Source organism: Hemitrygon akajei, chromosome 10 (assembly GCF_048418815.1).
Source record: "Hemitrygon akajei chromosome 10, sHemAka1.3, whole genome shotgun sequence".
Classification (NCBI taxonomy): domain Eukaryota; kingdom Metazoa; phylum Chordata; class Chondrichthyes; order Myliobatiformes; family Dasyatidae; genus Hemitrygon; species Hemitrygon akajei.
The window spans coordinates 37,468,526-37,492,823 of record NC_133133.1 but is presented as its reverse complement, the minus strand read 5'-3'; the positions used below and the strand labels follow the sequence as shown (position 1 = coordinate 37,492,823).

General features: G+C 40.9%; 1 protein-coding gene across 3 annotated transcripts in view; it reads left to right on the top strand.

Moving 5' to 3' along the window:
* Positions 1–24,095, top strand: part of smarca1 (SNF2 related chromatin remodeling ATPase 1) — a 107,262-nt gene extending 83,167 nt beyond the window's left edge. For all 3 annotated transcript variants that reach the window (XM_073058036.1, XM_073058038.1, XM_073058037.1), the window contains 3 exons: positions 456–668; positions 10,843–10,953; positions 19,573–24,095. In XM_073058036.1, coding sequence (XP_072914137.1) covers positions 456–668; positions 10,843–10,953; positions 19,573–19,644 — 396 coding nt within the window. In that variant the 3' untranslated portion in view covers positions 19,645–24,095. The remainder of the gene's footprint in view (positions 1–455; positions 669–10,842; positions 10,954–19,572) is intronic.
* Positions 24,096–24,298: the final 203 nt, after the last annotated feature.

Below are 24,298 nucleotides of genomic sequence, written 5' to 3'. Positions count from 1 at the left end.
TATGGTTAGGAATATGAAATACAGAACAATTGAATAATTCACACTTATAGTGATAATATCTCAGTTGGAAGTTTGTGAGTGTGAATCTGTAGCAAGAATTAGAACTCATAATGGAAATTAACATTCTAGTATGTTGCGGTGTAACAAGATGAGGTTAACAATGAGGACCTCCGCAGAAGAAGGCCATTAGATTCTTGGTTTCCTGGCTTTTGTATAAACTTTTCAATGATGCTATGAACCATTGTTGAAGCAAAAAATTCAACATTTTGGCCTTCATTTGGCATCTTTTTCTAAAGGCTGAATGCTGATTTAGAGATACTATCAAGGTATTCACCATGTTTCTCATTATGCAATCTAAATCTTAATATCACTGGAAAATTGAGAGTTTCTGCTGTGTCACATGTTTGCATCTGTGTGTGTTGTACAAACTTATATCCCCTTTTGCTCTGTTCTAGATGGCAAGGTATAAAGCTCCGTTCCATCAGCTGCGTATTCAGTATGGAACTAACAAAGGAAAGAATTACACAGAGGAGGAAGACCGCTTTCTGATCTGCATGCTGCACAAGATGGGCTTTGATAAAGAAAATGTGTATGAGGAGTTGCGGCAGTGTGTGCGCAATGCACCACAATTTAGATTTGACTGGTTTATCAAGTCCAGGACTGCAATGGTATGAAACCTTTTAATTACAAGATACTCAAAAGATTTTTAAATTGACATAAATTATGTTTTAAACTCAACATAAGTCTCTTAAGTGGCCCATATGCAATCGTGGCAATGCAGTGGGTTAGGTATAAACAAAAGAAAGTGCGGGAAGTACATGCATATGGAGCCTAGAAAGAGATAATGTTTTGGGTCAATGACCTGTTATCATTATGTTATTAGATATAATGCTGCCCTGGTTGAAAAACTGGTTTTAAACTCAAGATTTTGCTTCTTGTGGCTGGTATTGGAAATGTTCAAGTGCTACTTTTGTGCATTAGGGAGCCTGCTCTGAGGCTGGAGCTTCAGTTTGCATGAAATCCTAGTAAATATCTCTTAAGAATTGGACATGTTTCTCACTTTTGGAGGATATTATTAACTGCAAACCCTTGTCATTGCTGACAAGTATCCTGTGAATGACTGATGGTCAGTGATTGATATTGATAGTCAATCGAGAAAATGGGAAGTGGCTCATTATCAAGAATATACATTGTAGTGTTCTCGCTCAGGTGTTAGGGAATGCTGAACTAAACACTGAGGTAAACCGTTGTCAATGAAAACAGGATCTCAGTAAGATTAACCGTTTACTGTTCACTCTTCCACATTAACGTATGGTGAAAACTGTTGATAAAACAATACAAGATTTGTACAGTATTTGCTTCCTTCTTGATATCACATTTACATCGTGAATACTTGCAAAAGTAAAACTACAACAACTACATTACATTAAAGTGCAGCATGCAGTCAGAATCTACTTACGCCATTGACTGCTTTAAATACACTTCAACACAAACTATCCGCAACTCTTTAACTAACAAAAACATAAACCTTATCAACCGTCGTTACTTTTAACGGAATCAGCGTTAACATTTTAATTCAACATATCGATTATCTCATGAACTTACGGCGTTGCTTCACTATGTTTCTAATGCGTAGAAGACAACTTTTCTTGCGCTGATCTTGCACTTGTGAGCCCCCTCCTTCCCGTTTCTCCAAACCGGTATTTTCCCACAAGACGCGGCGAAACCGGATGTGACATCATCGCATGCCGCGATATATCACAGACAACTAATTTACTTTAAACAATCCTAACTTTAACTAGAAAATGCTAACAAATGAATTACTAAGTGAAAATATTATAAACTAAACAAATGCCATAAAGGCAACACATACATACTTCACTGAAGTCTAATGAAGCATCTGCCTTCTAAGTTATTTTGGGGAAGAATTATTAGTTCATATCTAATTAATGAAATAATTCACTGTTCATGGTGATCCTGATAGTACTGAAGAGAAAATTGCTATGGTTTCATAAGAACTATAGACTATCTACAACTTTACAGCAGATCCTGCAACTAGAAACACAGCTTCAATCTGCTCAATAATATTAAACAAAAGCTTAATATTTAGCAAGATCTCTTTACATGTAATTTATTTTAACTATAGCTGTCAAAAGATTTTAAACTATCTATTAAAAATAAAACCAATTCCGTATCATCTCCCTGCTGTGTGTTGAGGCAAAAATCTTCAGCGCCCTTTCCAATAGACTGCGCATCTGCCTAGCAAAGAACACCTATATCGATACATCAGTCCAGAAGGGTGGCATTTCAGGGATGCCGGGCTGTCTGGAGCACACCAGTGTGGTGACTCAGCTCATCAGGGAGGCCAGAGAGAACAAGGGCAACCTGTCAGTGCTGTGGCTCGACCTGGCAAATGCATATGGCTCCATTCTGCACAAGCTGGTGCAACTCACACTGACCAAGTATCACATCTCCAGCAGAATCAGAGACCTTACCGCTGATTATTACAGCGACTTCAGGAGCAATTACATCAAGCTGGCACGAGGTGGAGATCGGCATCATCACAGGGTGCACGATCTCAGTGACGCTGTTCTCCCTAGCCATGAACATGCTCACTATGTCTGCTGAAACAGAGTGCAGAGGGCCCAGAATGAATTCCACTCAACGGCAACCACCTATCAGGGCATTCATGGATGACCTCTCAGTCACCACAGAATCAGTCACCGGCTGCCGGTGGATTCTGCAGGGGCTCGAAAAGCTGGTGGAGTGGGCCCGGATGCGTTTCAAACCAGCCAGATCAAGATCAATGGTGCTGAGGAAAGGCAAGGTGGAAAACAAGTTCTGGTTCAGCCATCCCAACCATCACAGAAAAGCCAGTCAAGAGCTTAGGTAAGGTTTTTGACAGCTCTCTAAGGGACACGGCATCCATTCAGGCAACTTGCAACGAGTTGGATGGCTGGCTGAAATCTATGGACAAGTCTGGCCTACCTGGGAAGTTCAAAGCCTGGGTGTATCAGCATGGCATTCTTCCCAGAATCCTGTGGCCCCTCCTCGTCTATGCAGTTCCGATCCCAACAGTCGAAACCTTAGAGAGGAAGGTCAGTAAAGCACCTCAGAAGATGGCTGGGGCTGCCAAGGAGCCTGAGCAGCATCACACTGTATGGACACCACAACAAACTGCAACTGCCCTTCATATCCCTGGAGGAGGAATTCAAAGTTACAAGAGCCAGAGAAGTGGTACAGTACAGGGACTCAAGTGATCTGAAGGTGGCTAGAGCAGGGAACCAAGTGAGGACTGGCAGGAAGTGGAGGGCAGAGGAAGCTGGTCAGGAAGCAGAGGAAAGGCTGCATCACAGGAGGCTGCTGGGAGTGGTCACACGGGGCCGAGCTGGGCTAGGATCCTTTCCAACTCCCCAAATGGACACCATCAGATGGAAGGAAAGGCACCATCTAGTTCAGGAGGAGGTGAGAGCAGCAGTGGAGGAGATGAGAACCTGCAAGGTGGTGGGAATGAAGCAACAGGGAGCTTGGACAAGATGGGAGAATGCGGTGGAGAGGAAAGTGACCTGGGCTGAGCTTTGGAAAGCCGAGCCACACCGCATCTAATTTCTCATCCAGGCAGTGTACGATGTTCTTCCAAGCCCATCAAACCTGCACACATGGGGCGAAGCAGAGTCATCAGTGTGCCCACTGTGTTCCAGGCGAGGAACCCTGGAGCACATCCTCAGCAGCTGCACAAGGGCACTTGGTGAGGGACGGTACCGATGGAGGCATGATCAGGTCCTGAAGACCATCGCTGAAGCCATCAGCGCAGGAGTGGAGTGGGCAAAGCGGTCTCGACCCTCCAAGCAGACCATTGCCTTTGTAAGAGCTGGGGAGCAGTCAATACCCGCTAAAAGAACATCGGCAGGTATCCTGTCCTCTGCAAGTGACTGGCAGCTGTTGATGGACCTCGGAAGGCAGCTGAGGTTCCCCGACCATATCGCAGCCACCACCCTGCAACCAGACATTGTCCTTGTGTCTGAGTCTACGAAGCAGGTGGTGATGCTGGAGCTGACAGTCCCATGGGAAGATCACTTGGAAGAGGCCTTTGAAAGGAAGCTATCTAAGTATGCAGGACTGGTCAGCAACTGCCAGCAGGCTGGATGGAGAGCGAGGTGTCTCCCAGTGGAAGTTGGTTGTGGGGGATTCGCAGCCCGTTCCTTAGCCAGAGCCTACAGCAATTTGGGCATTGAGTGAGAGAGGAAGAGGAGAGCCATCTACAGTACCACCGATGCGGTAGAGAGAGCCTCAAGATGGCTGTGGCTCAAGAGAGGGGAGCCATGGAGTCATGTGTAGCTAGCCATCTGGACACAAGCTGGGGTCTGATCAGCCCCGGCTGGGTCGCCTGGAGAAGGGTGTATGATGTTGAAAGACCTGAAACACCCAATGATTCCAGGAACATCCAGAAGCATCAGTAGATGTATGCACACAGCGTAATTTTAATTCCATTATAATTCCATTGATATTGTCATTTAAAGTAAAATTGGATAGGTATATGGACAGGAAAGGAATGGCGGGTTATGGGCTGAGTGCAAGTCGGTGGGACTAGGTGAGAGTAAGCATTCGGCACGGACTAGAAGGGCCGAGATGGCCCGTTTCTGTGTTGTAATTGTTGGTGAGGAATGAGATTCAGTCCTTTGCAAGGGGGGACATAGGATCAGGAGAAGTAGAGTCTGTGTGGATAGAACTGAGGAACAGTAAGGGCAAAAGGACCCTAATGGGTGTTGTCTACAGGCCACCAAACAGTAGCATGGATATTGGGTGCAAGTTGAATAGGGAGTTAACATTGGCATTTGGCAAAGGTAATGTCGCAGTAGTTATGGGGGATTTCAACATGCAGGTGAACTGGGAGAATCAGGTTGGTGCTGGACCCCAGGATAGGGAGTTTGTAGAGTGCCTACGGGATGCATTCTTGGAACAGCTTGTACGAGAGCTGACCAGGGAGAAGGCTATTCTGGATTTAGTGTTATGTAATGAACAGGATTTGATAAGCGATCTTGAAGTAAAGGAGCCATTAGGAGGTAGTGATCATAATATGATAAGTTTTTATCTGCAATTTGAGAAGGATAAGGGCGGCTCGGAGGTATCAGTATTGCAGTTGAACAGGGGAAACTATGGAGCCATGAGGGAGGAACTGGCCAAAGTTGACTGGATGGATATCCTAGCAGAAAAGACAGTGGAACAGCAATGGCAGGTATTCTTGGGAATAATGCACAAGGTGCAAAATCAGTTCATCCCTCGGAGAAGGAAGGACTCAAAGGGGGGAAAGGGGCCACAGTGGTTGACAAAGGAAGTCAGAGATTGCATAGCATTTAAAAAAAAATGGAAGTATGACAGAGCTAAGGTGAGTGGGAGGACAGATGATTGGGAAGTTTTTAAGGAACAACAGAACTTAACTAAAAAGGCAATACGTGGAGAAAAAATGAGGTACGAACGCAAGCTAGCCAGGAATATAAAGGAGGATAGCAAAAGCTTTTTTAGGTATGTGAAGAGAAAGAAGATAGTTAAGAACAATGTTGGGCCCTTGGAGAATGAATTGGGTGAAATTGTTATGGGAAACAGAAATGGCAGAAGAATTTAATAAGAACTTTAGATCTGTCTTCACTAAGGAAGACACAAGCAATCTCCCAGATGTATGGATGGGCCAAGGACATAGGGTAACAGAGGAAATGAAACAGATTGACATTAGGAAGGAAACGGTGATGAGTAGACTGATGGGACTGAAGGCTGACAAATCCCCAAGTCCAGATGGTTTGCATCCTAGGGTACTAAAGGAGGTGGCCCTGGAAATTGCGGATGCATTGGTAATCATTTTCCAATGTTCCTTAGATTCAGGATCAGTTCCTGCGGATTGGAGAATGGCTAATGTTATCCCACTTTTTAAGAAAGGAGGGAGGGAGAAAACAGAGAACTATCAACCTGTCAGCCTAACATCAGTAGTGGGGAAAATGCTAGAGTCCATTATTAAAGATGAAATAGTGGCATATCTAGATAGCAGTGATAGGATTGGGCCGAGCCAGCATGGATTTACCAAGGGTAAATCATGCTTGACTAATCTGTTGGAGTTTTTCGAGGATGTAACTAGGAAGTTAGACGGGGGAGATCCAGTGGATGTAGTGTACCTCGATTTTCAGAAGGCATTTGATGAGGTCCCACCATAGGAGATTGGTGGGTAAAATCAAAGCTCATGGCATTGGGGGGAAGACATCGACATGGATAGAAAACTGGTTGGCAGATAGAAAGCAAAGGATAGCGGTGAATGGGTGTTTCTAGGAATGGCAGGTGGTGACTAGTGGGGTGCCACAGGGCTCGGTATTGGGACCACAGCTGTTTACGATTTACGTCAACGATTTAGATGAAGGCATTGAGAATAACATCAGCAAATAAGCTGGGTGGCAGTGTGACATGTGATGAGGATGTTAGGAGAATTCAGGGTGACTTGGATAGGCTGGGTGAGTGGGCAGATACTTGGCAGATGACGTTTAATGTGAATAAGTGTGAGGTTATCCACTTTGGGAGTAAGAACAGGAAGGCAGATTATTATCTGAATGGTGTAAAGTTAGGTAAGGGAGAAATACAAAGAGATCTAGGAGTGCTGTTCATCAGTCACTGAAGGTGAATGAGCAAGTGCAGCAGGCAGTGAAGAAGGCTAATGGAATGTTGGCCTTTATTACAAAGGGAATTGAGTACAAGAGCAAGGAAATCCTCTTGCATTTGTACAGAGCCCTGGTGAGACCACATCTGGAGTATTGTGACAAGTTTTGGTCTCCAGGGTTAAGGAAGGACATCCTGGCTGTAGAGGAAGTGCAGCGTAGATTCACGAGGTTAATTGCTGGGATGTCTGGACTGTCTTACGCAGAGAGGTTAGAGAGACTGGGCTTGTACACGCTGGAATTAAGGAGATTGAGAGGGGATCTGATTGAAACATATAAGATTATTAAGGGATTGGACAAGATAGAGGCAGGAAATATGTTCCAGATGCTGGGAGAGTCCAGTACCAGAGGGCATGGTTTGAGAATAAGGGGTAGGTCATTTAGGACAGAGTTCAGGAAAAACATCTTCTCCCAGAGAGTTGTGGGGGGTCTGGGATGCACTGCCTCGGAAGGTAGTGGAGGCCAATTCTCTGGATGCTTTCAAGAAGGAGCTAGATTGGTATCTTATGGATAGGAGAATCAAGGGATATGGGGACAAGGCAGGAACCGGGTATTGATAGTAGATGATCAGCCAGGATCTCAAAATGGCGGTGCAGGCTCGAAGGGCCGAATGGTCTACTTCTGCACCTATTGTCTATTGTCTATTGTTGTATGGTTATATAGTTATATGGTTAAACACATAATCAGTTCCCAGTATTTTTTGAAGGAAAATTCTTTGCTTTTTAGTGGGAGAGAAAAGGGAATAATGAGAGAGGAAAGGGAGGAGAGGAAGTGGGCTATAAAAAAAAAGAGGAATATAGAGAAAGAAAAAGGGAGAAGAGAGGGATGGTGGTAGATCAAGGTTGAGAAGGATTGGAGGGGGTGAAGAGTAATGAAAGAGAGGTGCTGTTCAGAGAGGAACAAGGCCATGCTACATAGACCAGTGGCTGGGTAGATAGAGACACAAACTATATTGAGACAACAATCATACTAGTGCCCAAGAAGAACAAGGTGAGCTGTCTTAATGACTAATGTCTAGTAACACTCATCTATGGTGTTGAAATGTTTTTTTGAGAGGTTGGTTATGGTTAAAATCAACTCCTGTTCAAGCAAAGATCTGGACCCACTGCAATTTGCCTATCGCCATAATATGTCTAAAGCAGATGTGATCTCATTGGCTCTTCACGCAGCCTTGGATCACCTGGACAACAATAATACTTACGTAAGGCTGTTGCTTATTGACTACAGCTCAGCGTTTAATGCAATCATTCCTATAATTCTGATCAAAAATTTCCAAAACCTGGACTTCTGCAACTGGATCCTCAACTTCCTCACCATAAGACCACAGTCTGTTTGGATCAGAAATATTATCTCCACCTCACTGATAATCAACACTGGTGCACCTCAAGGATTTATGTGTATCTCACTGCTTTAGTCACCCTACACCCATGACTGTGTGGCTCAAGTGCCATCTATAAATTTCCTGACAACATAACTGTTGTTAGCAGTATTTCAGATGGTGATGTGAAGGCGTACAGGAGCGAGATAGATCAGCTGGTTGAGTGGTGTCATAGCAACAATCTTGCACTCAATGTCATTAAGACCAAAGAATTGATTGTGGACTTCAGGAAGGGTTAGATGAGGGAACACACACCAGTGCTTATTGAAGGATAAGAAATGGAAAGGGTGAATAATTTCAAGTTCCTGAGTGTCAACATTTCTGAGGATCTATCCTGGGCCCAACCTATCGATATAATTACAAAGAAGGCACAACAGCAGCTATATTTCATTGAGTCTAAGAAGATTTGGTGTGTAACCAAGAACACTGGCAAATTTTTACAGATGTACCATGGAGAGCATTATAACTAGCTGCAATACATCTGGTAGATAGATAGATAGATAGATAGATAGATACTTTATTCATCCCCAAGGGGAAATTCAATGTTCCTCCAGTATGATATCACATAAACACAAGACAGACCAAGACTAACTGACCAAAAAAACCACATAATTATAACATACAGTTCCAAGACTAACTGACCAAAAAAACCACATAATTATAACATACAGTTACAACAGTGCAAAGCAATACCATAATTTGATAAGAGCAGACCATGGGCACGGTAAAAAAAAGTCTCAAAGTCCCAGATAGCCCATCATCTCACGCAGATGGCAGAAGGAAGAAACCTCCAACGTGGCAAAACTTCCCGATGCAGCCTCTGGAAGCACCCGAGCACAGCCAACTGTGAGTCCGTCCGAAAACTTCCGACAACTTCGTGCCTCCGACCAGCCCTCCGACACCGAGCACCATCTCTGCCGAGTGCTTCAACCCCGGCTCCGGCCACCAAGCAACAGGCAAAGCCGAGGATTCGGGGCCTTCCTCTCTGGAGATCTCTCCGATCGCTCAGTAGCAGCGTCAGCAGCACAGGCATGTCAGAAGTTTCGCCAGATGTTCCTCCGTGCTTCACACATCCGTCTCAATCAAATCAGGATTGTGCACGGCCCCTACTTACAGATAACGGATATTCCTTACTGGAGTGGCCGCTGCGCCCTGCGTCGTCGCGCCGCCATCTTTAGTCTTTATGCATCGCTGTCTGCAGGGGCCACTGCACAAGATTGAAGTAAGCTGCAGAAAGTTGTAAATTCAGTCAGCTCCATCATGTGCACTAGCCTCCCCAACATCCCCAAATATCTGTGCATCATATCAACCCAAAAGAAAAAATTTAAAAACCTCTTCAAGGAGTGATACCTCAAAAAGGTGGCATCCATCATTAAGCACCCCCATCACCCAGGACATTCCCTCTTCCCATTGCTACCATCAGGGAGGACATACAGGAGCCTGAAGACACACACTCAATGATTCAGGAATAGCTTCCTCCCCTTTGCCATCAGATTTCTGAATGGACGTTGAACCCATGAACACTACCTCATTACTTTTTTCCTCTCTTTTTGCACTATTATTTAATTTAACTTGTTAAATATATATACTTACTGTAATTATTAATAAAAATATTATGTATTGCAATGTACTGCTGCTGCATAACAACAAACTTCACAGCATATGCCAATAATATTAAACCTGATTCTGAAACATTGCCATGGCTTTGAATAGGAGACAATTATGCATGTCTGATGTTGCTGAACTTGCTCCCTTCCCCTTGCTCTTCTCTTCGCCTTCCCCTCACACCTGTTTTTCTCATATTTCCTCTCATTCCCCCACTCCCCTGATGAACAACCCTTTTCTACCAATCTGTCATTTCCTCTTTCCACTCCTCACTTATTCCCCCGTACGAACCTTCTCTCTCCTATATTCCCCACTCTCCTTCTCTTTCTGTCTCTGTAGGACTTAGAGCTGAAGCCAGTTAGTTGGATACTGGCAGGTCCTGGTGTTTAGGATCTGGTTATTTTTCTGAGCATCAAGACTGATTGGTTGTCAAGGCTATGGCATTTATGGGGCAGAGTTGCAGTAACATCCTAAAGTGGGGATTGGGGATCTTCACCAGCATGTATGGGAATGATGTCAGGTACAAGGATCATAGAAGGGGCGCCTGCAAGAAGAAATGGACTTTCAGTTTGATGTGGTGGTGAGGGAATTCAATGTTGGGTGTAAAGGATGAGTCCATCATTAATGTTTGGATGCATATTTGGCCTTTTTAAGGTAAATTGTTTTGTATTTCTATGTGCAGTTATTTCCCCCCTATTAATTTTCATGATTAATGGGTTTAAGGCTTATTTTGGCAAAGTAGCCTGGAAACATAATACTTTACAAATTCATACTAAATGTATTTAACACTTTGGATTATTAAGACTGACAGGTGTGAAATAGGTGTGTAAAGTAAATTATCTTAAGCAGAATACTTTTCGATATTTTTGAGTGCAAACCTTTCTTTCCCGGTGTGTAAATATGGTGTTCCTGTTTCATGCCAGAATCAGTCCACTGCTCACATGTATATACGATAAGCAGCTGCTTCTGACCAGCAGAAGTTGACTCGTAAAGACAAGTATTGGAGTACTATTCTTAGAGACAGCAATTTGCTGTAGGGTTTAGGCTACTACAGCTAAATATGAAGCGTAGGCATGGCACTGGCTTTGCACATTTGGGGTCTTCCTATCCTCCTTTTGGCATTGTTGACTAAACTTTTGTCTCTGCATTTTATTTTTAAATCAGGAACTTCAGAGGCGATGCAATACATTGATATCACTGATAGAGAAAGAAAACTCAGAACTTGAAGAAAAGGAGCGTGCTGAAAAGAAACGGCGAGGACCAAAGATAGGAACGGTATTCAAAGTTCTTTTTTTTTGGGAGAAACTAGATGAGGAGTTTTAGAAGCTTTGACAAACAGGTGCAGTTCTAGCCAGATGCTGCTTTCACATGCAGAAGCCACAATAGAGCACCTCATGCTTGCTAAAAAGGTCACTTCAACATCAAGATTTTGAATCCAGCCCACTCACAGCTGATCTCTGCCTCTTTTTACTGGCTGTATGATTCCTCTCTGAAGCTAGCCTTGTAATTTTGATATAATTTCTATTTTAGTCATATTCCTGACATGGTACCATGTTTAGGTTTTAATCTCATTCAGAAATGTTATAGAATGACTGATCTGGAAAATAAGTATTTAAGTTATACTGATGCATTAATGAACAATTTTCTGGTATAGTTATGAAACATCAGATATAGCCTTTTTTTTTTGCAGGATCTGCCATTGCTGGTAAGGACAAACATGTGGGTGGTAGAAACTATATTTCTATGTTAAGATGGTTTGTGATGAGAGGAACATGTGTGTGATGGTATCCCATGGGCATAAAGCTCTTGTCCTCCTTTGTGCTGGAGGACAGAGATTTGCCAGCTCCTATTGGAGTAGCCTAAACAAATGATTGCAGTGCATTCTACACACTCCAGCCATGGTGTGACAATAGAGAAAATGAGCCGTTATCATAATACCAATCAAGTTTGTTACTGGTATAGTTGAGCTTCTAATGGCACACATCCAGGATCACTTCTGTCAGACTCTGGACCTATGCCTTGTAGATGGTGGAAAACGTTTGAGGTCTCAGCAGATGAGCCTCTGATTACTCTTGCATCTGCAGTATAGTTCTGGTCCAGTTTAAGAACAATGGAGTAACTCCAGGATTTTGATGGTAGAGGACTCAACATTAACATTACTTGCTTATGTCTGTACAGTACCTTGAATAGGTATTCAGCCACCTCAACTATTTTCACACTTTACTGTCCTATTTTCTAAAGTTAAAATATATTGAAGTAGGATTTTGAATTAAATATTTGTGCATCATATCAAATCAAAAGTAAAATTTCAAAACCTGTAAACAATTTACTAAAAATTAAAAACCAAAATTGTGAGGCTGAAAAAATAATCCTCCCCTTTATAATTACTACACTAACTTTCCTCAGGTGCAATATATTACCTTATCAACTCACCCAGTCTGTTGATGTAGAAAATTGGAGGATCACCTGTTTTCAACGAATTCATAGGAATAAATACTCCCTCTTTCTGTAAGCTCCAAACCGAACTAAAATGAAGTCAAAAGAGCATTGAAGACAAGTCAGGGAAATGATAACAGAAAAGCACAAAGTTGGGGAAGGAACAGGACCATCTCAAAAACACTGAACATACTTTAGGGGTCATCATGAAAACGTGGAAAATATATGAAAACATAGCCACACTGTCTAGATCAGGCTGCCCTTCTGAACTTAGTCGCTGGAGAAGAATGGCACTCGGAAGAGAGGCTACTATGACGCCAACAGTCACTCTGAGTGAGCTGCAAAAGTCAGTGGCTGCAACTGAAGATGAAGTTCATGGCTCCACAATCTCTTAAGGCCTTGCACAAAAAGGATATATGTGGAAGAGTGGCAAGAAAGAAGCACTAGCTAAACAAAAAGCAAATCTTTGCTTGTAAAGACTTTGAAAGTGTCACTTAGAAGATACTTCAAAGATGTGGTTGGATGAGACTAAAATAGAACTTCTTGACCTCAACATGAAGCAGTATGTGTGGCGTAAATCTAATACTGTGTAGTAGCCAGGTAACAGCAAGCTGTGGAAATACTTTTCAGCAGCAGGGACTGAGAACATCAGGATTGATGGAAAGATGAATGCTGCTAAATACAGCGAGATTTTGGGTAAAGACCTGCTAGCATTTGCCAGAAATCTTAAACTGGGAAGGAAGCTTGTCTTTCAGTAGGACAATGACCCAGAACACACTGCCAGAGCAACCATGGAGTTGATTACGTGAAGAAAATTGATGTCCTTGAGTGGCCCAGTCAGAGTCTTGACCTTAGCCCGACAGAGTGTCTCTGTCCACTGCCACTTCCCAATTAACATAGCATAGTTTGAGAAATTTTGCAAGGAGAAATGGGCAGATCTAGCTGTAGTAACTACGAGAGGTGGTTCAACTAAGTAGTGAGCAAAGAGGGATGAATACTTTTGAACTACTGATACTTCAGTATTTGTTTGTTTAGTTTTTCATGCTTCACAATTTTCTTTGTTTTGGGGTTCTGCTTTGGAAAAAAAGGAGCACGTGATTCAAAAATAAAAATTCTCAGTTAAATTGATCAATATCTCTGGTTATAATACTCATTTATGTGAACAAAGAATTGGGAACTGATTACTTTACACGGCACTGTATATCATCTTGGTCCTACTGAATTAGGGTATGGACTAATTTATTTGCTGAGAAATTGCAATGAGGTTGAATATTGTACAATCAATAGCAAACATTCCTCACTTCTGACCTTTAGATGGAAGGAAAGACATTGGTGAAGCAATGAAAGACAGTTTGTTAAAGACCATTGCATTAAGGATGTTGTCTAGCTCGATGCTGTATCCAGCACTTTCAGCCATTTCCTGAATTTGCTCAACACAGAGTCTCTGTGTTGCTGAGTCAGCCTGTATCAGGGGTCTTAGGAGGAAAATTACTTACTTGGTGCTGTTGGCTTTGCAACTCGCATACTAGGTCTTGTTGTGGTTGTTGACTGTGTTCTTTAGGAACTGATGCCTGGTGGCCCATCTGTTTTAATCATTTTCTGGTTTCAATGTAGCAGGTGTGATAAAACCAAATAGCTTGCTCAGCCTTTTCAGGGGGTGTTTAAGAATCAATCACATTAGTCAATGGGACCTTATATCATACAAGGTTATCAACAACTAAACCTTTGCTATGGGTTTCTTGATCCTGCTCTTTCCACTCTGATTGTGCATATAATTTATTATTGATTATTTTTGTGCACTGTATATAGTAAGCTGTTGGCTCTTTTAATCATATATAGACTAATAAAAGACTTCTAGACTAATGTTTGTCAGAACACCTGAAAACATTTGAACTAATTTATTTACTTCTGCTATGGGACAGTTGCATTTTATATAACAAAAACATCTTCAATAGATGATAAGCTTGACACTTAGGATTCCCTCACTGGTTGTTGCTGATTACTATGTTCTAACTACTTCTAACAATATCAATTGAGCTCCTATCACATGCCCGAACTTTCTGTTGCCTGAAGCAGGCTGACTCAGCATTGATTACAAAGGGATTACAGTTGCCAGTGATTACAAGGACTATAAGGCTATTAATCTCCCTCCCCCTAATGCCAGAGAGATGTTAGTTTGGCCACTTTGAACACATTTGGTAAACAGAAGTATTCAGTTCTCTCATACAAAGTTCATATAAATCAACACACCAAAAAATTGTTGTTTCCGTGTTCCAGAGATATGATAATGATGATATTGATAATCCTACTAAGAAAAAAATTGGCTTGAATATGACATCAGGTTTCCACTGTTGTTGCATTTACTTGATTGAATAAAAGCAGGAAAATCACCATTGATGAATAAAATAGATCTTATATTTTAAAAAGTGAATAATTAAAATTATTTGGATGATTTTAATTTGGATAATTTGGATAAATAATTTGGAATAAAATTGAACTTTACAATGTTTGAATCACATTTTCTCGAGTGGATTCTAGAGAAAAAAGTAATTTCTAGGCAGGAACCAGGTGTCATCTATCTCAGTGCAGTATTTATTCTGATTACCCAAACTAATGTTTTGGAAAATGATTGAGAGAACACACTTCAGGGTTATGCGCCATAAATCTCCATTTCTCTTCCATTTCAAATATAGACCTGAGAGAAATAAATGGGTAGACCATAGACATAGGAATAGAATTAGGCCATTCAGCCCATCAGGTCTTCTCCCCGTTCCATCATGGCTGATCCTGTATCCCACTCAACTCCATACACTTGCTTTCTTGCCATATCCTTTGATGCCCTGACCGATCAGGAATCTATCAACTTCCACTTTAGATATACCCACGGACTTGGCCTCCACTGCAGTCTGTGGCAGAGCATTTCACAGATTCACTACTCTCTAGCTAAAAAAAATTCCTCTTTATCTTTGTTCTAAAGGGTCACCCCTCAATTTTGAGGCTATGCCCTCTAGTTCTGGATAACCCCACCAGAGGAAACATTCTCTCTACATCCATCTTATTTAGTCCTTTCAACATTCAGTAGGCTTCAATGAGATCTCTCCCCTCCCACCCTGCATTCTTCTAAATTCCAGTGAGTTACAGGCCGAAAGCTTCAAATGCACCTCATGTGTTAACCCCTTCATTGCTGGAATTATCCTCATGAACCTCCTCTGGACTTTTTCCAATGACAATACATCCTTTCTGAGATATGGGGCCCAAAATTGTTGACATTACTCCAAGTGCAGCCTAAATAATGTCTTATAAAGCCTCAGTTTTATCTCCTTGCTTTTAATTTCTATTCCCCTTGAAGTAAATGCCAACATTGTGTTTGCCTTCTTTACCACAGGCTCAACCTGTAAATTAACCTTCTGGGAGTCTTGCACGAGGACTCCTCTAAGATCTCTCTGCACCTCTGATGTTTGCGTTTTCTCCCTATGTAGATAATAGTCTGCACTATTGTTCTTTTTACCAAAATGCATTATCATACATTTCCCAACACTGTATTCCATCTGCTGTTTTTTTGCCCATATATAAAAATATATCTTTGGCCATTAGGACCGTTTAATGTCAAAGAACTAGTTTGAGATGGAAGACACAGAGTGCAGTTGGGGCTAATATCCAATGTCCATTTAATATGAGAAAGCCAATATGAATTGCCACCTTCAAATATCCAGTTTTGATGAGTTAATATAGACTTTCTTTTTCAGCGGAGAGTCACTTTTTATAGCAGTCTTATACAGTATCACTGGTGTGCCTCTGCAGCAACAGAGGTGTTATGACAAGGAGGAATCCTGCTGTTCATTTGTAATACCTTTAATGATTGAATTTCTTTGGTGTTAATTCTACCTCCACACACCATCTGGTTCAGTAATACATCCCAGCTGGCTTGTTAGTACTCACTTTTTGGTTAAAGAGATAAATGAGAAAAGGCCAATTTTTAAATGATGATCTCTACTGCACAAATTTTTTATATTTTCTCCCCAATTTTTTTACATTATTTTCAAGTTGCTAATCCTATTTGATCTGGTTTTCTCTATTTGATGTTTGCCTTACAGTATGGCAATAAAACAACCATTCATGACGTATGGGCCATGATTGTAAGTGTTTAGAGATAATTATTTCTTTATAAATGGGGGATTTTGACCCATTAAATCAATGCAGTACAATTCCATTTCGGATTCAGATTCAGTTTATTGTCATTTATAACCACAAATACAATGCAGTTAAAAATGAGACAACATTCTCCAGAATGATATCACAAAAAAGCACAAAACAGACCACACAAGAAAAACCACATTATGTTTGGTAATCCCCAATCCAGAATCCGGAGAGGCTGCTGCGTATCGATATCGCACTGCTGTCTTAGCACGTTCCCCGGAAAGGAACTACAAACCCATCGGACAAAACTAAAGCTACAAGACCTACACAAAACCACATAGTTACATATAGTTATAGTTAACATATAGTTTCAACAGGGCAAAGCAATACTGTAATCTGATAAAGAGCAGTCCATGGCACGGTTTAAAAGAGAGTCTCAAAGTCCCGACAGCCCATCATCTCACGCAGCCGGTAGAAGGAAGAAAAACTCTTCCTGCCATGAACCTCCAGTGCCGCAGCTTGCCGATGCAAGACTTTGGGAGCCCCGACGACAGCCAACTCTGAGTCCGTCTGAAAACTTCAGGCCTCCGACACCGAGCACCAAGCACCATCTCTGCTGAGCGCTTCGACCCCGGCACCGGCCGCCAAGCAACAGGCAAAGCTGAGGATTTGGGGCCTTCCTCCTAGAGATTTTTGGATTGCACAGTAGCAGCGGCAGCGAAACAGGCATTTCAAAAGTTTAACCAGATGTTCCTCCGTGCTTCACACGTCCGTCTCCATCAAATCAGGATTGTAGACGGCTCCCTACTTGACAGATTACAGATATTCATTCCAAAGTGGCCGCTGCGCGCTGCATCGCGCCACCATCTTGAAGTGTTCGCCACTTATTCCTTGCAATCTATTCTCTCTCAGCTACTTTTCAACTCTCCATCCAGCATTACTATAAGGGGTAATTTAAAGGGGCCTATTAACCTATAAAGAAGCCTGTCTTTGGGGTGTAGGAGGAATCCACCTCAGGGAAAGTCCATGCAGTCACTGAGAGATTATGGTATTCAATCCAGTTGATAGGAACAATCTATGGAATCAAATGTATTTGGTTCTATTTAAGCATTCATTCCTCCCATTGTTCTTTCTTGGATAACAATCTGGCAAAAGAACTGTGGAAAATGTATTTTTTTCATCTTACCTTCTTTGACCTGAGGTCCAAGATCGATCGTACAAGAACAAAAAACTATTGATGCTGAAAATCTGACATAAGGGTAGATAATCCTGGAAATGTGGAGGAGGTGAGCCACTCCTATGGGGAATATTTCAGTTTGGCGATCTTTCACTCTAACTGAGAATACTCAGCAATTTCTGTTCTAGTTTATGCCAAGATTAGTTGCTACTCCCAAAACTAGTCACTTGATAGAGATCAGTGAAAAGGGTCTGAAATCCTTTTTAATGATTACTGCTGGAAACTTGAGCACAATTGCAGTTGCTTTTTTTAAGCATATTGATTTGCTTATGTTTTAACTCAATTATTCTGCTTCCTCTTGAAATCCTGCCCATCAAGTAGTTGTATTGGGCTCTTCCAACCAGAATAGGTTCATTGTCTGTGGTGCCATTTATTCACAATAATGTCATCAAGCTACATGATGCTTCTTTCCTCATTAACAACTGAAATTAGTGCAAAAGTGTACAACCCATAGCCTGTATTTTTCACATTTTTTTAATGTTTGCGGTAACACCAAATTCGGTAGTGTATTGAACAGTGAAGAAGGTTGTTTAAGATTACAGCAGGATCTAGATCAACTGGAAAAAGTGGGTAAAAGAATGGCAAATTGAATTTAACTCTGGCAGATGCAGAGTGCTACATTCTGGTAAGTTAAACCAAGTCAGAGCATGCACAGTGAATGTGGAGTGTTGTAGATCAAAAACACCTAGGGGTTACAAATACATGGTTCTCTGAAGTGATGACACAGGTGGTGAAGAAAGTGCATACTATGCTTGCCCACATTGGTTGGGGCATTGAGTTCAGGAGTTATGTTACAGTTGTACACGGTGTTGGTGAGATTACACCTGGAGTAATGTATGCAGTTCTGGTCACCTATAAAGAGAGACTAGGACTGTTTATCCTGAAGTGAAGGACGCTGAGGGGTGACCTCAGAGAGGTTTAAAAAATTAAGAGTGCAGATAATGTGAATGATTATAGTCTTTCCCCCAGCCCCCCCCCCCCCCACCCCCGGGAAGGGGAGTCTAAAGTTAGAGAACATAGGTTTAAAGTGAGAGGAATAATATTTAGAGGGCATCTAAGGTACATTTTTTTTCCTCACAGAGAGTAGTGGGCATAGGATTGAGCTGCCAGAGGAAGTGGTAGAGGCACATACAATTACATGTAAAAGACATGGATGAGAAGTGATTTGAGGGATATGAACCATAGACAGGTAAATGAGACTAGCTCAGGTAGGCAAATCGCTCAGCAGAGATGAGTTGAGGTAGAGATTTCTCTTTTCTGTAACTTTGCTCAAAATAAGGAAGAAACATTGCACTGAATCCTTAACCACAGAAAATGCCTCAAATGGGATATAAATACTTAGATTGTCCATTCACCCAGCTTCACTGATTGCAGATATGGTTACATATCAAATCTGTTCTGTGAATTTAAATGTGGTAGCTTTTCTCCGAAGAGAACACACTTCTGGTCACTGGAAGTATAACTCATAATAGCTTGTTGCTACATATAGTGTGGAAATAGGTGAGTATATGAAATCATATGAAATGTAGTATAGCTAGTTACTGTGTTACTAATTGCATTCTCTGTGGACAACTGCCATTAGGAATCACATATTCTGCACCAAAACAGGAGTGAATTACCATAAAGTTTGTTTGAAAGACAGAGCTAGTAATTTTTTTTGGTGGTAGGATCATGCTGATTGTGTATCATGGTCAAAACATACATTTATCACAACAAAAATGAGTGGGATTGATTTTCTAGGTTATAGTTAACCCAATGCTTGTATGGAAATGGTAAATTTGGAATGGGGGTTGTTTTTTTAAGCACTGATGCTGCACTCATGTTGTCCATTTAACCTGTATAGAAAAGTTAAGATTTGAATGTTGTAATGTACAGTTTAATTTGGTGAGAGAAACAAAATAAATACTCTGAAATTCTTTTAGTACTAATGGAGGAAGGCAGGTTGATGAGCAGAAACCTTTCGTCAGAACAAGATCTACAATCTATACTTTAATCTGTTTGTTTCCATGCAAAATGTCATGATTTTATATCAATATTTATACTGTTATTCTTTTAATAAAATATAACTTTTTCTTTATTATTAGGCACAGAAGAGAAAAGCAGAGCCAACTCCAGAAACTTCTGGACGAAAAGATTGGAAAAAAATGAAGAATTAAATCAGTATTCAAATGAAGACTGCATCTTGGTTAAACATTATTGTTTCTTTTCTGTTGCTTTTCTGCCTTGTATATTAATTGGAAAAAATAGGATGCAGTTTCAGTAATCTCAAAGAATTTTAAATACATTTGGAAACACGATTTTTTGTGCCAAACAGTGAATGCTTATTTTTGTTTTTAAATGTCTGTGTCATTCCAATATTTTATGTCTGTCTTGCAGTTGTCTGTACAGTAATCTACTGGCATGCATTTTAATATATTGGTTGTTTAAGATAAAATCATGGAGCCTGTGTTTGTACATGACTGGAAATTGAAGCAAATTGGGATACTCAGCAAGGTATTTGTTTGGATCTCTGGGTTGGTTTTTCAAAACCTGCATCATTTAAAAGAAAAAATAAAACTTGTTTCTTGGATATTTCCCTCTTATTGTGCAGTTTTAAATGTAAAATAACATAATGCTGTCTATTGGAGGGAAAGCAACATATATCTGAACTGGAATATTCTTTCAGTGTATACTGTATATTCTCTAATGCACAATGCATTTGGGAAGATCATATTTTTGTACTAATATTTCTCTGAAAAAATTGGTGGGTTTTCTTTATGAAGTTTGCTTTGCTAACAATTCCATTTTGATCCTACCTTATCCATTCTTGGATAACTTGTGAAATTATAAGGAATTGGAGCTCTTGGGTTCACGACTTCCACTGTACACCAGTTGCTCCAGTGTTGAAATCTCCGTTGATGCCAATGGATCAGTCACTGTCCTTTCTTAGCTGTCTGTAAAATCTTCAGAAGTATTTCATTTTGTCTTGGATCTGTTTAAGCCTACTTGATTATAAGGAGCAAGTGGGTTAGAGTGTCAATGCAGAATCATCCTTACTTCCAACATTCATGCTAAAGGAATGTTGGAAGGATGAATAGCGCTGAATTTTTATGTCACCTTGAACACTTCTATCAGGTTATCTCTCATCCTGTTTCGCTCCAAAGAGAAATTCCCTAGCTTGCTCAACCCATCTTCATAAGACATACTCTCTAATCCAGGCAGCATTCTGGTAAACCTTTTCTGTACCCTCTTCAGAGCCCTGACAGCCATACTATAATGGGGCAACCAGAACTGTATGTGATACTTCAGATGAGGCCTAACTAGATTTTATAAAGCTGCAATCTAACTTCAATGCCTCAACTAATAAAGGCAAGCAGGCCAAATGCCTTCTTAACCACCCTATCAACCTGTGTAACTACTTTCAGAGTGCTATGAACTTGGCTCCAAAATCCATCTACTTTTCAGCGGTGTTAACGGTCTTGCCTTAACTTGCTGCCTCTTTACATTTGACCTGCCCATAGCTGCATAACTGTATGATATCTGGTAGACAGAGGAGTTGGGATGACTCTGATGGTAAAATATGAAATCAAATCCTTAGGAAGAGTTGACATGGGATCAGAAGATGTAGAATCCTTGTGGGTAGAGTTAAGAAACTGCAAAGGTAAAGAGACCATGATGGGAACTGTATACAGGCCTCCAAATAGTTGCCAGGATGTGGAATATAAATTACAAAGGGAGAAAATAAGTCATGTAATAAGGGGAATGTTATGATAGTCATGGGGGATTTCAATATGCAAGTGCATTGGGAAAACCAGGTTGGTGCTTGATCCCAAGTTGTAGAATCCCTATGAGATTGCTTGTTAGAGCTGCTTGTGGTTTAGTTCACTAGGGGAAAGGCAGTTCTGGATTTGATGTGTAACGAACCAGGTTCAATTAGGGAGCTTAGGGTAAAGGAACTATTAGGAAGCAGTGATCATAATATGATAGAATTATTCCTGCAGGGAGAAGATAAAGTCAGATGTAGCGTTATTATGGTGGAGTAAAGAGAATTACAGAAGCATTAGTGATTAGCTGGCCAAAGTTGATTGGAAGGGGACACTATCAGGAATGATGGCAGAACATCAATGGCTGGAGTTTTGGGGGCAAATATGGAAGGCAGAAATTAGATGCATTCCATGTTTGAGAAGTATTCTAAAAGGTTGAGGCAAGCGTGGCTGACAAAGTCAAAAACCACATACAATAAATATAGGTATATAATATAGCAAACATTGGCAGGAGGTGAGAGGATTGGGAAGCTTTTACAAACCAACAGAAGGCAACTAAAAAAGCCATAAGGAAAGGAGAGATGAAACATGAAAGTAAATCATCCAATAATGTAAAAGAGGATAGCAAAAGTTTTTTTAGAAATATGAAGAGTAAAGAAGGGAAGGGTGAATATTTGAACATGAGAGGTAGCAATGGGGAACAAAGAAGTGACAGATAAACTTATGTAGTTTGTATCAGTCTTCACTGTGGAAGACATTAGCACTATGCTAGAATTTCAAGAGTGTCAGGGAGCAGAAGTAAAAGCAGTTGCTATTACTAAGGAGAAGGTGCTTGGGAAGCTGAAAAGCATTAAGGTAGATAAGTCACCTGGGCCCAATGGAATACACGTCAGGGTTCTGAAAGGTATCTGAAGAGATTGTGGGGGTATTAGTAATGATCTTTCAAAAATCACTAAATTCTGGAATGGTTCCAGAGGATTGGAAAACTGCAAATGGCACTCCATTCTTTAAGAAGGGAGGGAGACAGCAGAAAGGAAACTTATAGGCCAATTATCCTACTTTCAGAGGTTGGGAAGATGTTGGAGTCCATTATGAAGAATGAGTACTTGGAGGCACATGATAGAATGAGCCAAAGTCAGCATGGTTTCCTTAAGGGGGCATCTTGCCTGACAAATCTGTTGTAATTCTTTGAGGAAATAACAGGCAGAATAGATAGAGTCGTTGGATGTTGTTTACTTAGAATTTCAGGATGCCTTAGCCATGGTGCCACATGAGGCTGCTTAATAAGAGCCCATGCATGGTATTACAGGAAAGATACTAGCATAAATAAAAGATTGACTGACTGGCAGGACGCAAAGAATGGGAATAAAAGAGGCCTATTCTAGTTAGCTGCTGGTTAGACTAGTAGTGTTCCACAGGAGTCAGTATTGGGATTGCTTCTTTTCACATGATATGACATGGTTTGGATGGCAGATTTGGTAGCTTTGTGGCTAAGTTTGTGGATAATACGAAGACAGGTGGAGAGGCAGGTAGTGTTGGAGAAGCAGAGAATCTCCAGATGGATTCAGATAGATTGGGAGAATGGGCAGATGGAATATAGTGTGAGGAAGTGTATAGTCATGCACTTTGGTAGTAGAAATAAAGGCATAGACTATTTTCTAAATGGCGAACCTGTGGAATTCATTTCCACAAACGGCTGTGGAGGTTAAGACATTGTATACATTTAAAGTGGCAGTTGATTGGTTCTTGATTAGTTAAGCCATCAAAGGTTACAGAGAGAAGGCAGGAGAATGAGGTTGAGAGGGATAAGAAAAACGTCATGATGGACTGGTGGAGCAGACTTAATAGGTCAAATGGCCTAATTCTGATTCTATGTCTTATGATATTCTTTGCCAGTCTTCTACACTGTCCACAACACTGCCAATCTTCATATCATCAGCAAACTGACTAGCTCACCCATCTGCATCTTCATTCAGATCATTCATATTTACATCATAAACAGGAGAGATCCCAGATCCCTGCAGAACACTTACTAATCACAGATCTCCAGCTGGAATAAGTCTCTTTGGCCACCATCTTCTGTCTTCTATGGACAAGCTAGTTCTGAATCCAAATAGCCAATTAAGCCAATTCACCATGGTCCCCATGCATCTAAATCTTTTGGACTAAAATCCATCAAGACAACACCGATAGCTCTATCTTCATCATTCACTCCTGTCATCTTGTCAAAAAATTCAACTAAGTTAGTGCGACATGACTTGCCCTGTACAAAGCTATGTTGGCTCTCCCTAATTAGGCCATGGTTTTCCAAATGCTCATAAATCCTATCCTGAATAACTCTTCTTCCTATCCCTAATAATTTCCTCCAGGACCATGCCTGTGGCTAAAAGTGACACCAAGATATTGGTCAAGACCCCAGCAATCTCTTGCTTCTCTCAGTAATCTGCAATATATTCCATCAGGTCATAGAGACTTAGTCATCTTAATGCTCTTTGAGACCCAACAAAACCTCCTCCTTTACTTTGAAATGCCCGAGCATATTAATACACTCATCACAGATCTTCCTATCCTCCACATCCTTTTCCTTGGTAAATACTGATGTAAAATGCTCATTAAGGACCTCACCCACATCTTCCACATTTTGTCTAATGTTCCTCCCTTTGTTCTTAAGTGGTCCTTGCTGTGTATTTAATATTTCAGTAATAATTGAGTAATATTGTAAATGTATTGTTTGATTAAACATTCTTTTTGTTTATATAATTCATTACAGATTTTATGTAATGAACTGTACATGGATGACGTATGTCATTACAGCAACACATAACTGTGGTCCTCACTAAAGTAAAACAAAGCTAAGACATGCATCTCTGGCTCCATGGTTTTTTCAATTTTATGTTTTGGAAATAGAAAACAAACAGTGATGATGAGTAAGTTTTAAAACAAAGCCAACTCTGCCTGTTTAAGAACAACGAGATGTTCCAGTTTAAAAAACAAAGTGCAGTGAGACGTTTGAGTTTAAAAAAAAAACGCAGCATACTTTTTTCACATGAGGTTGAGTTAAAATAAA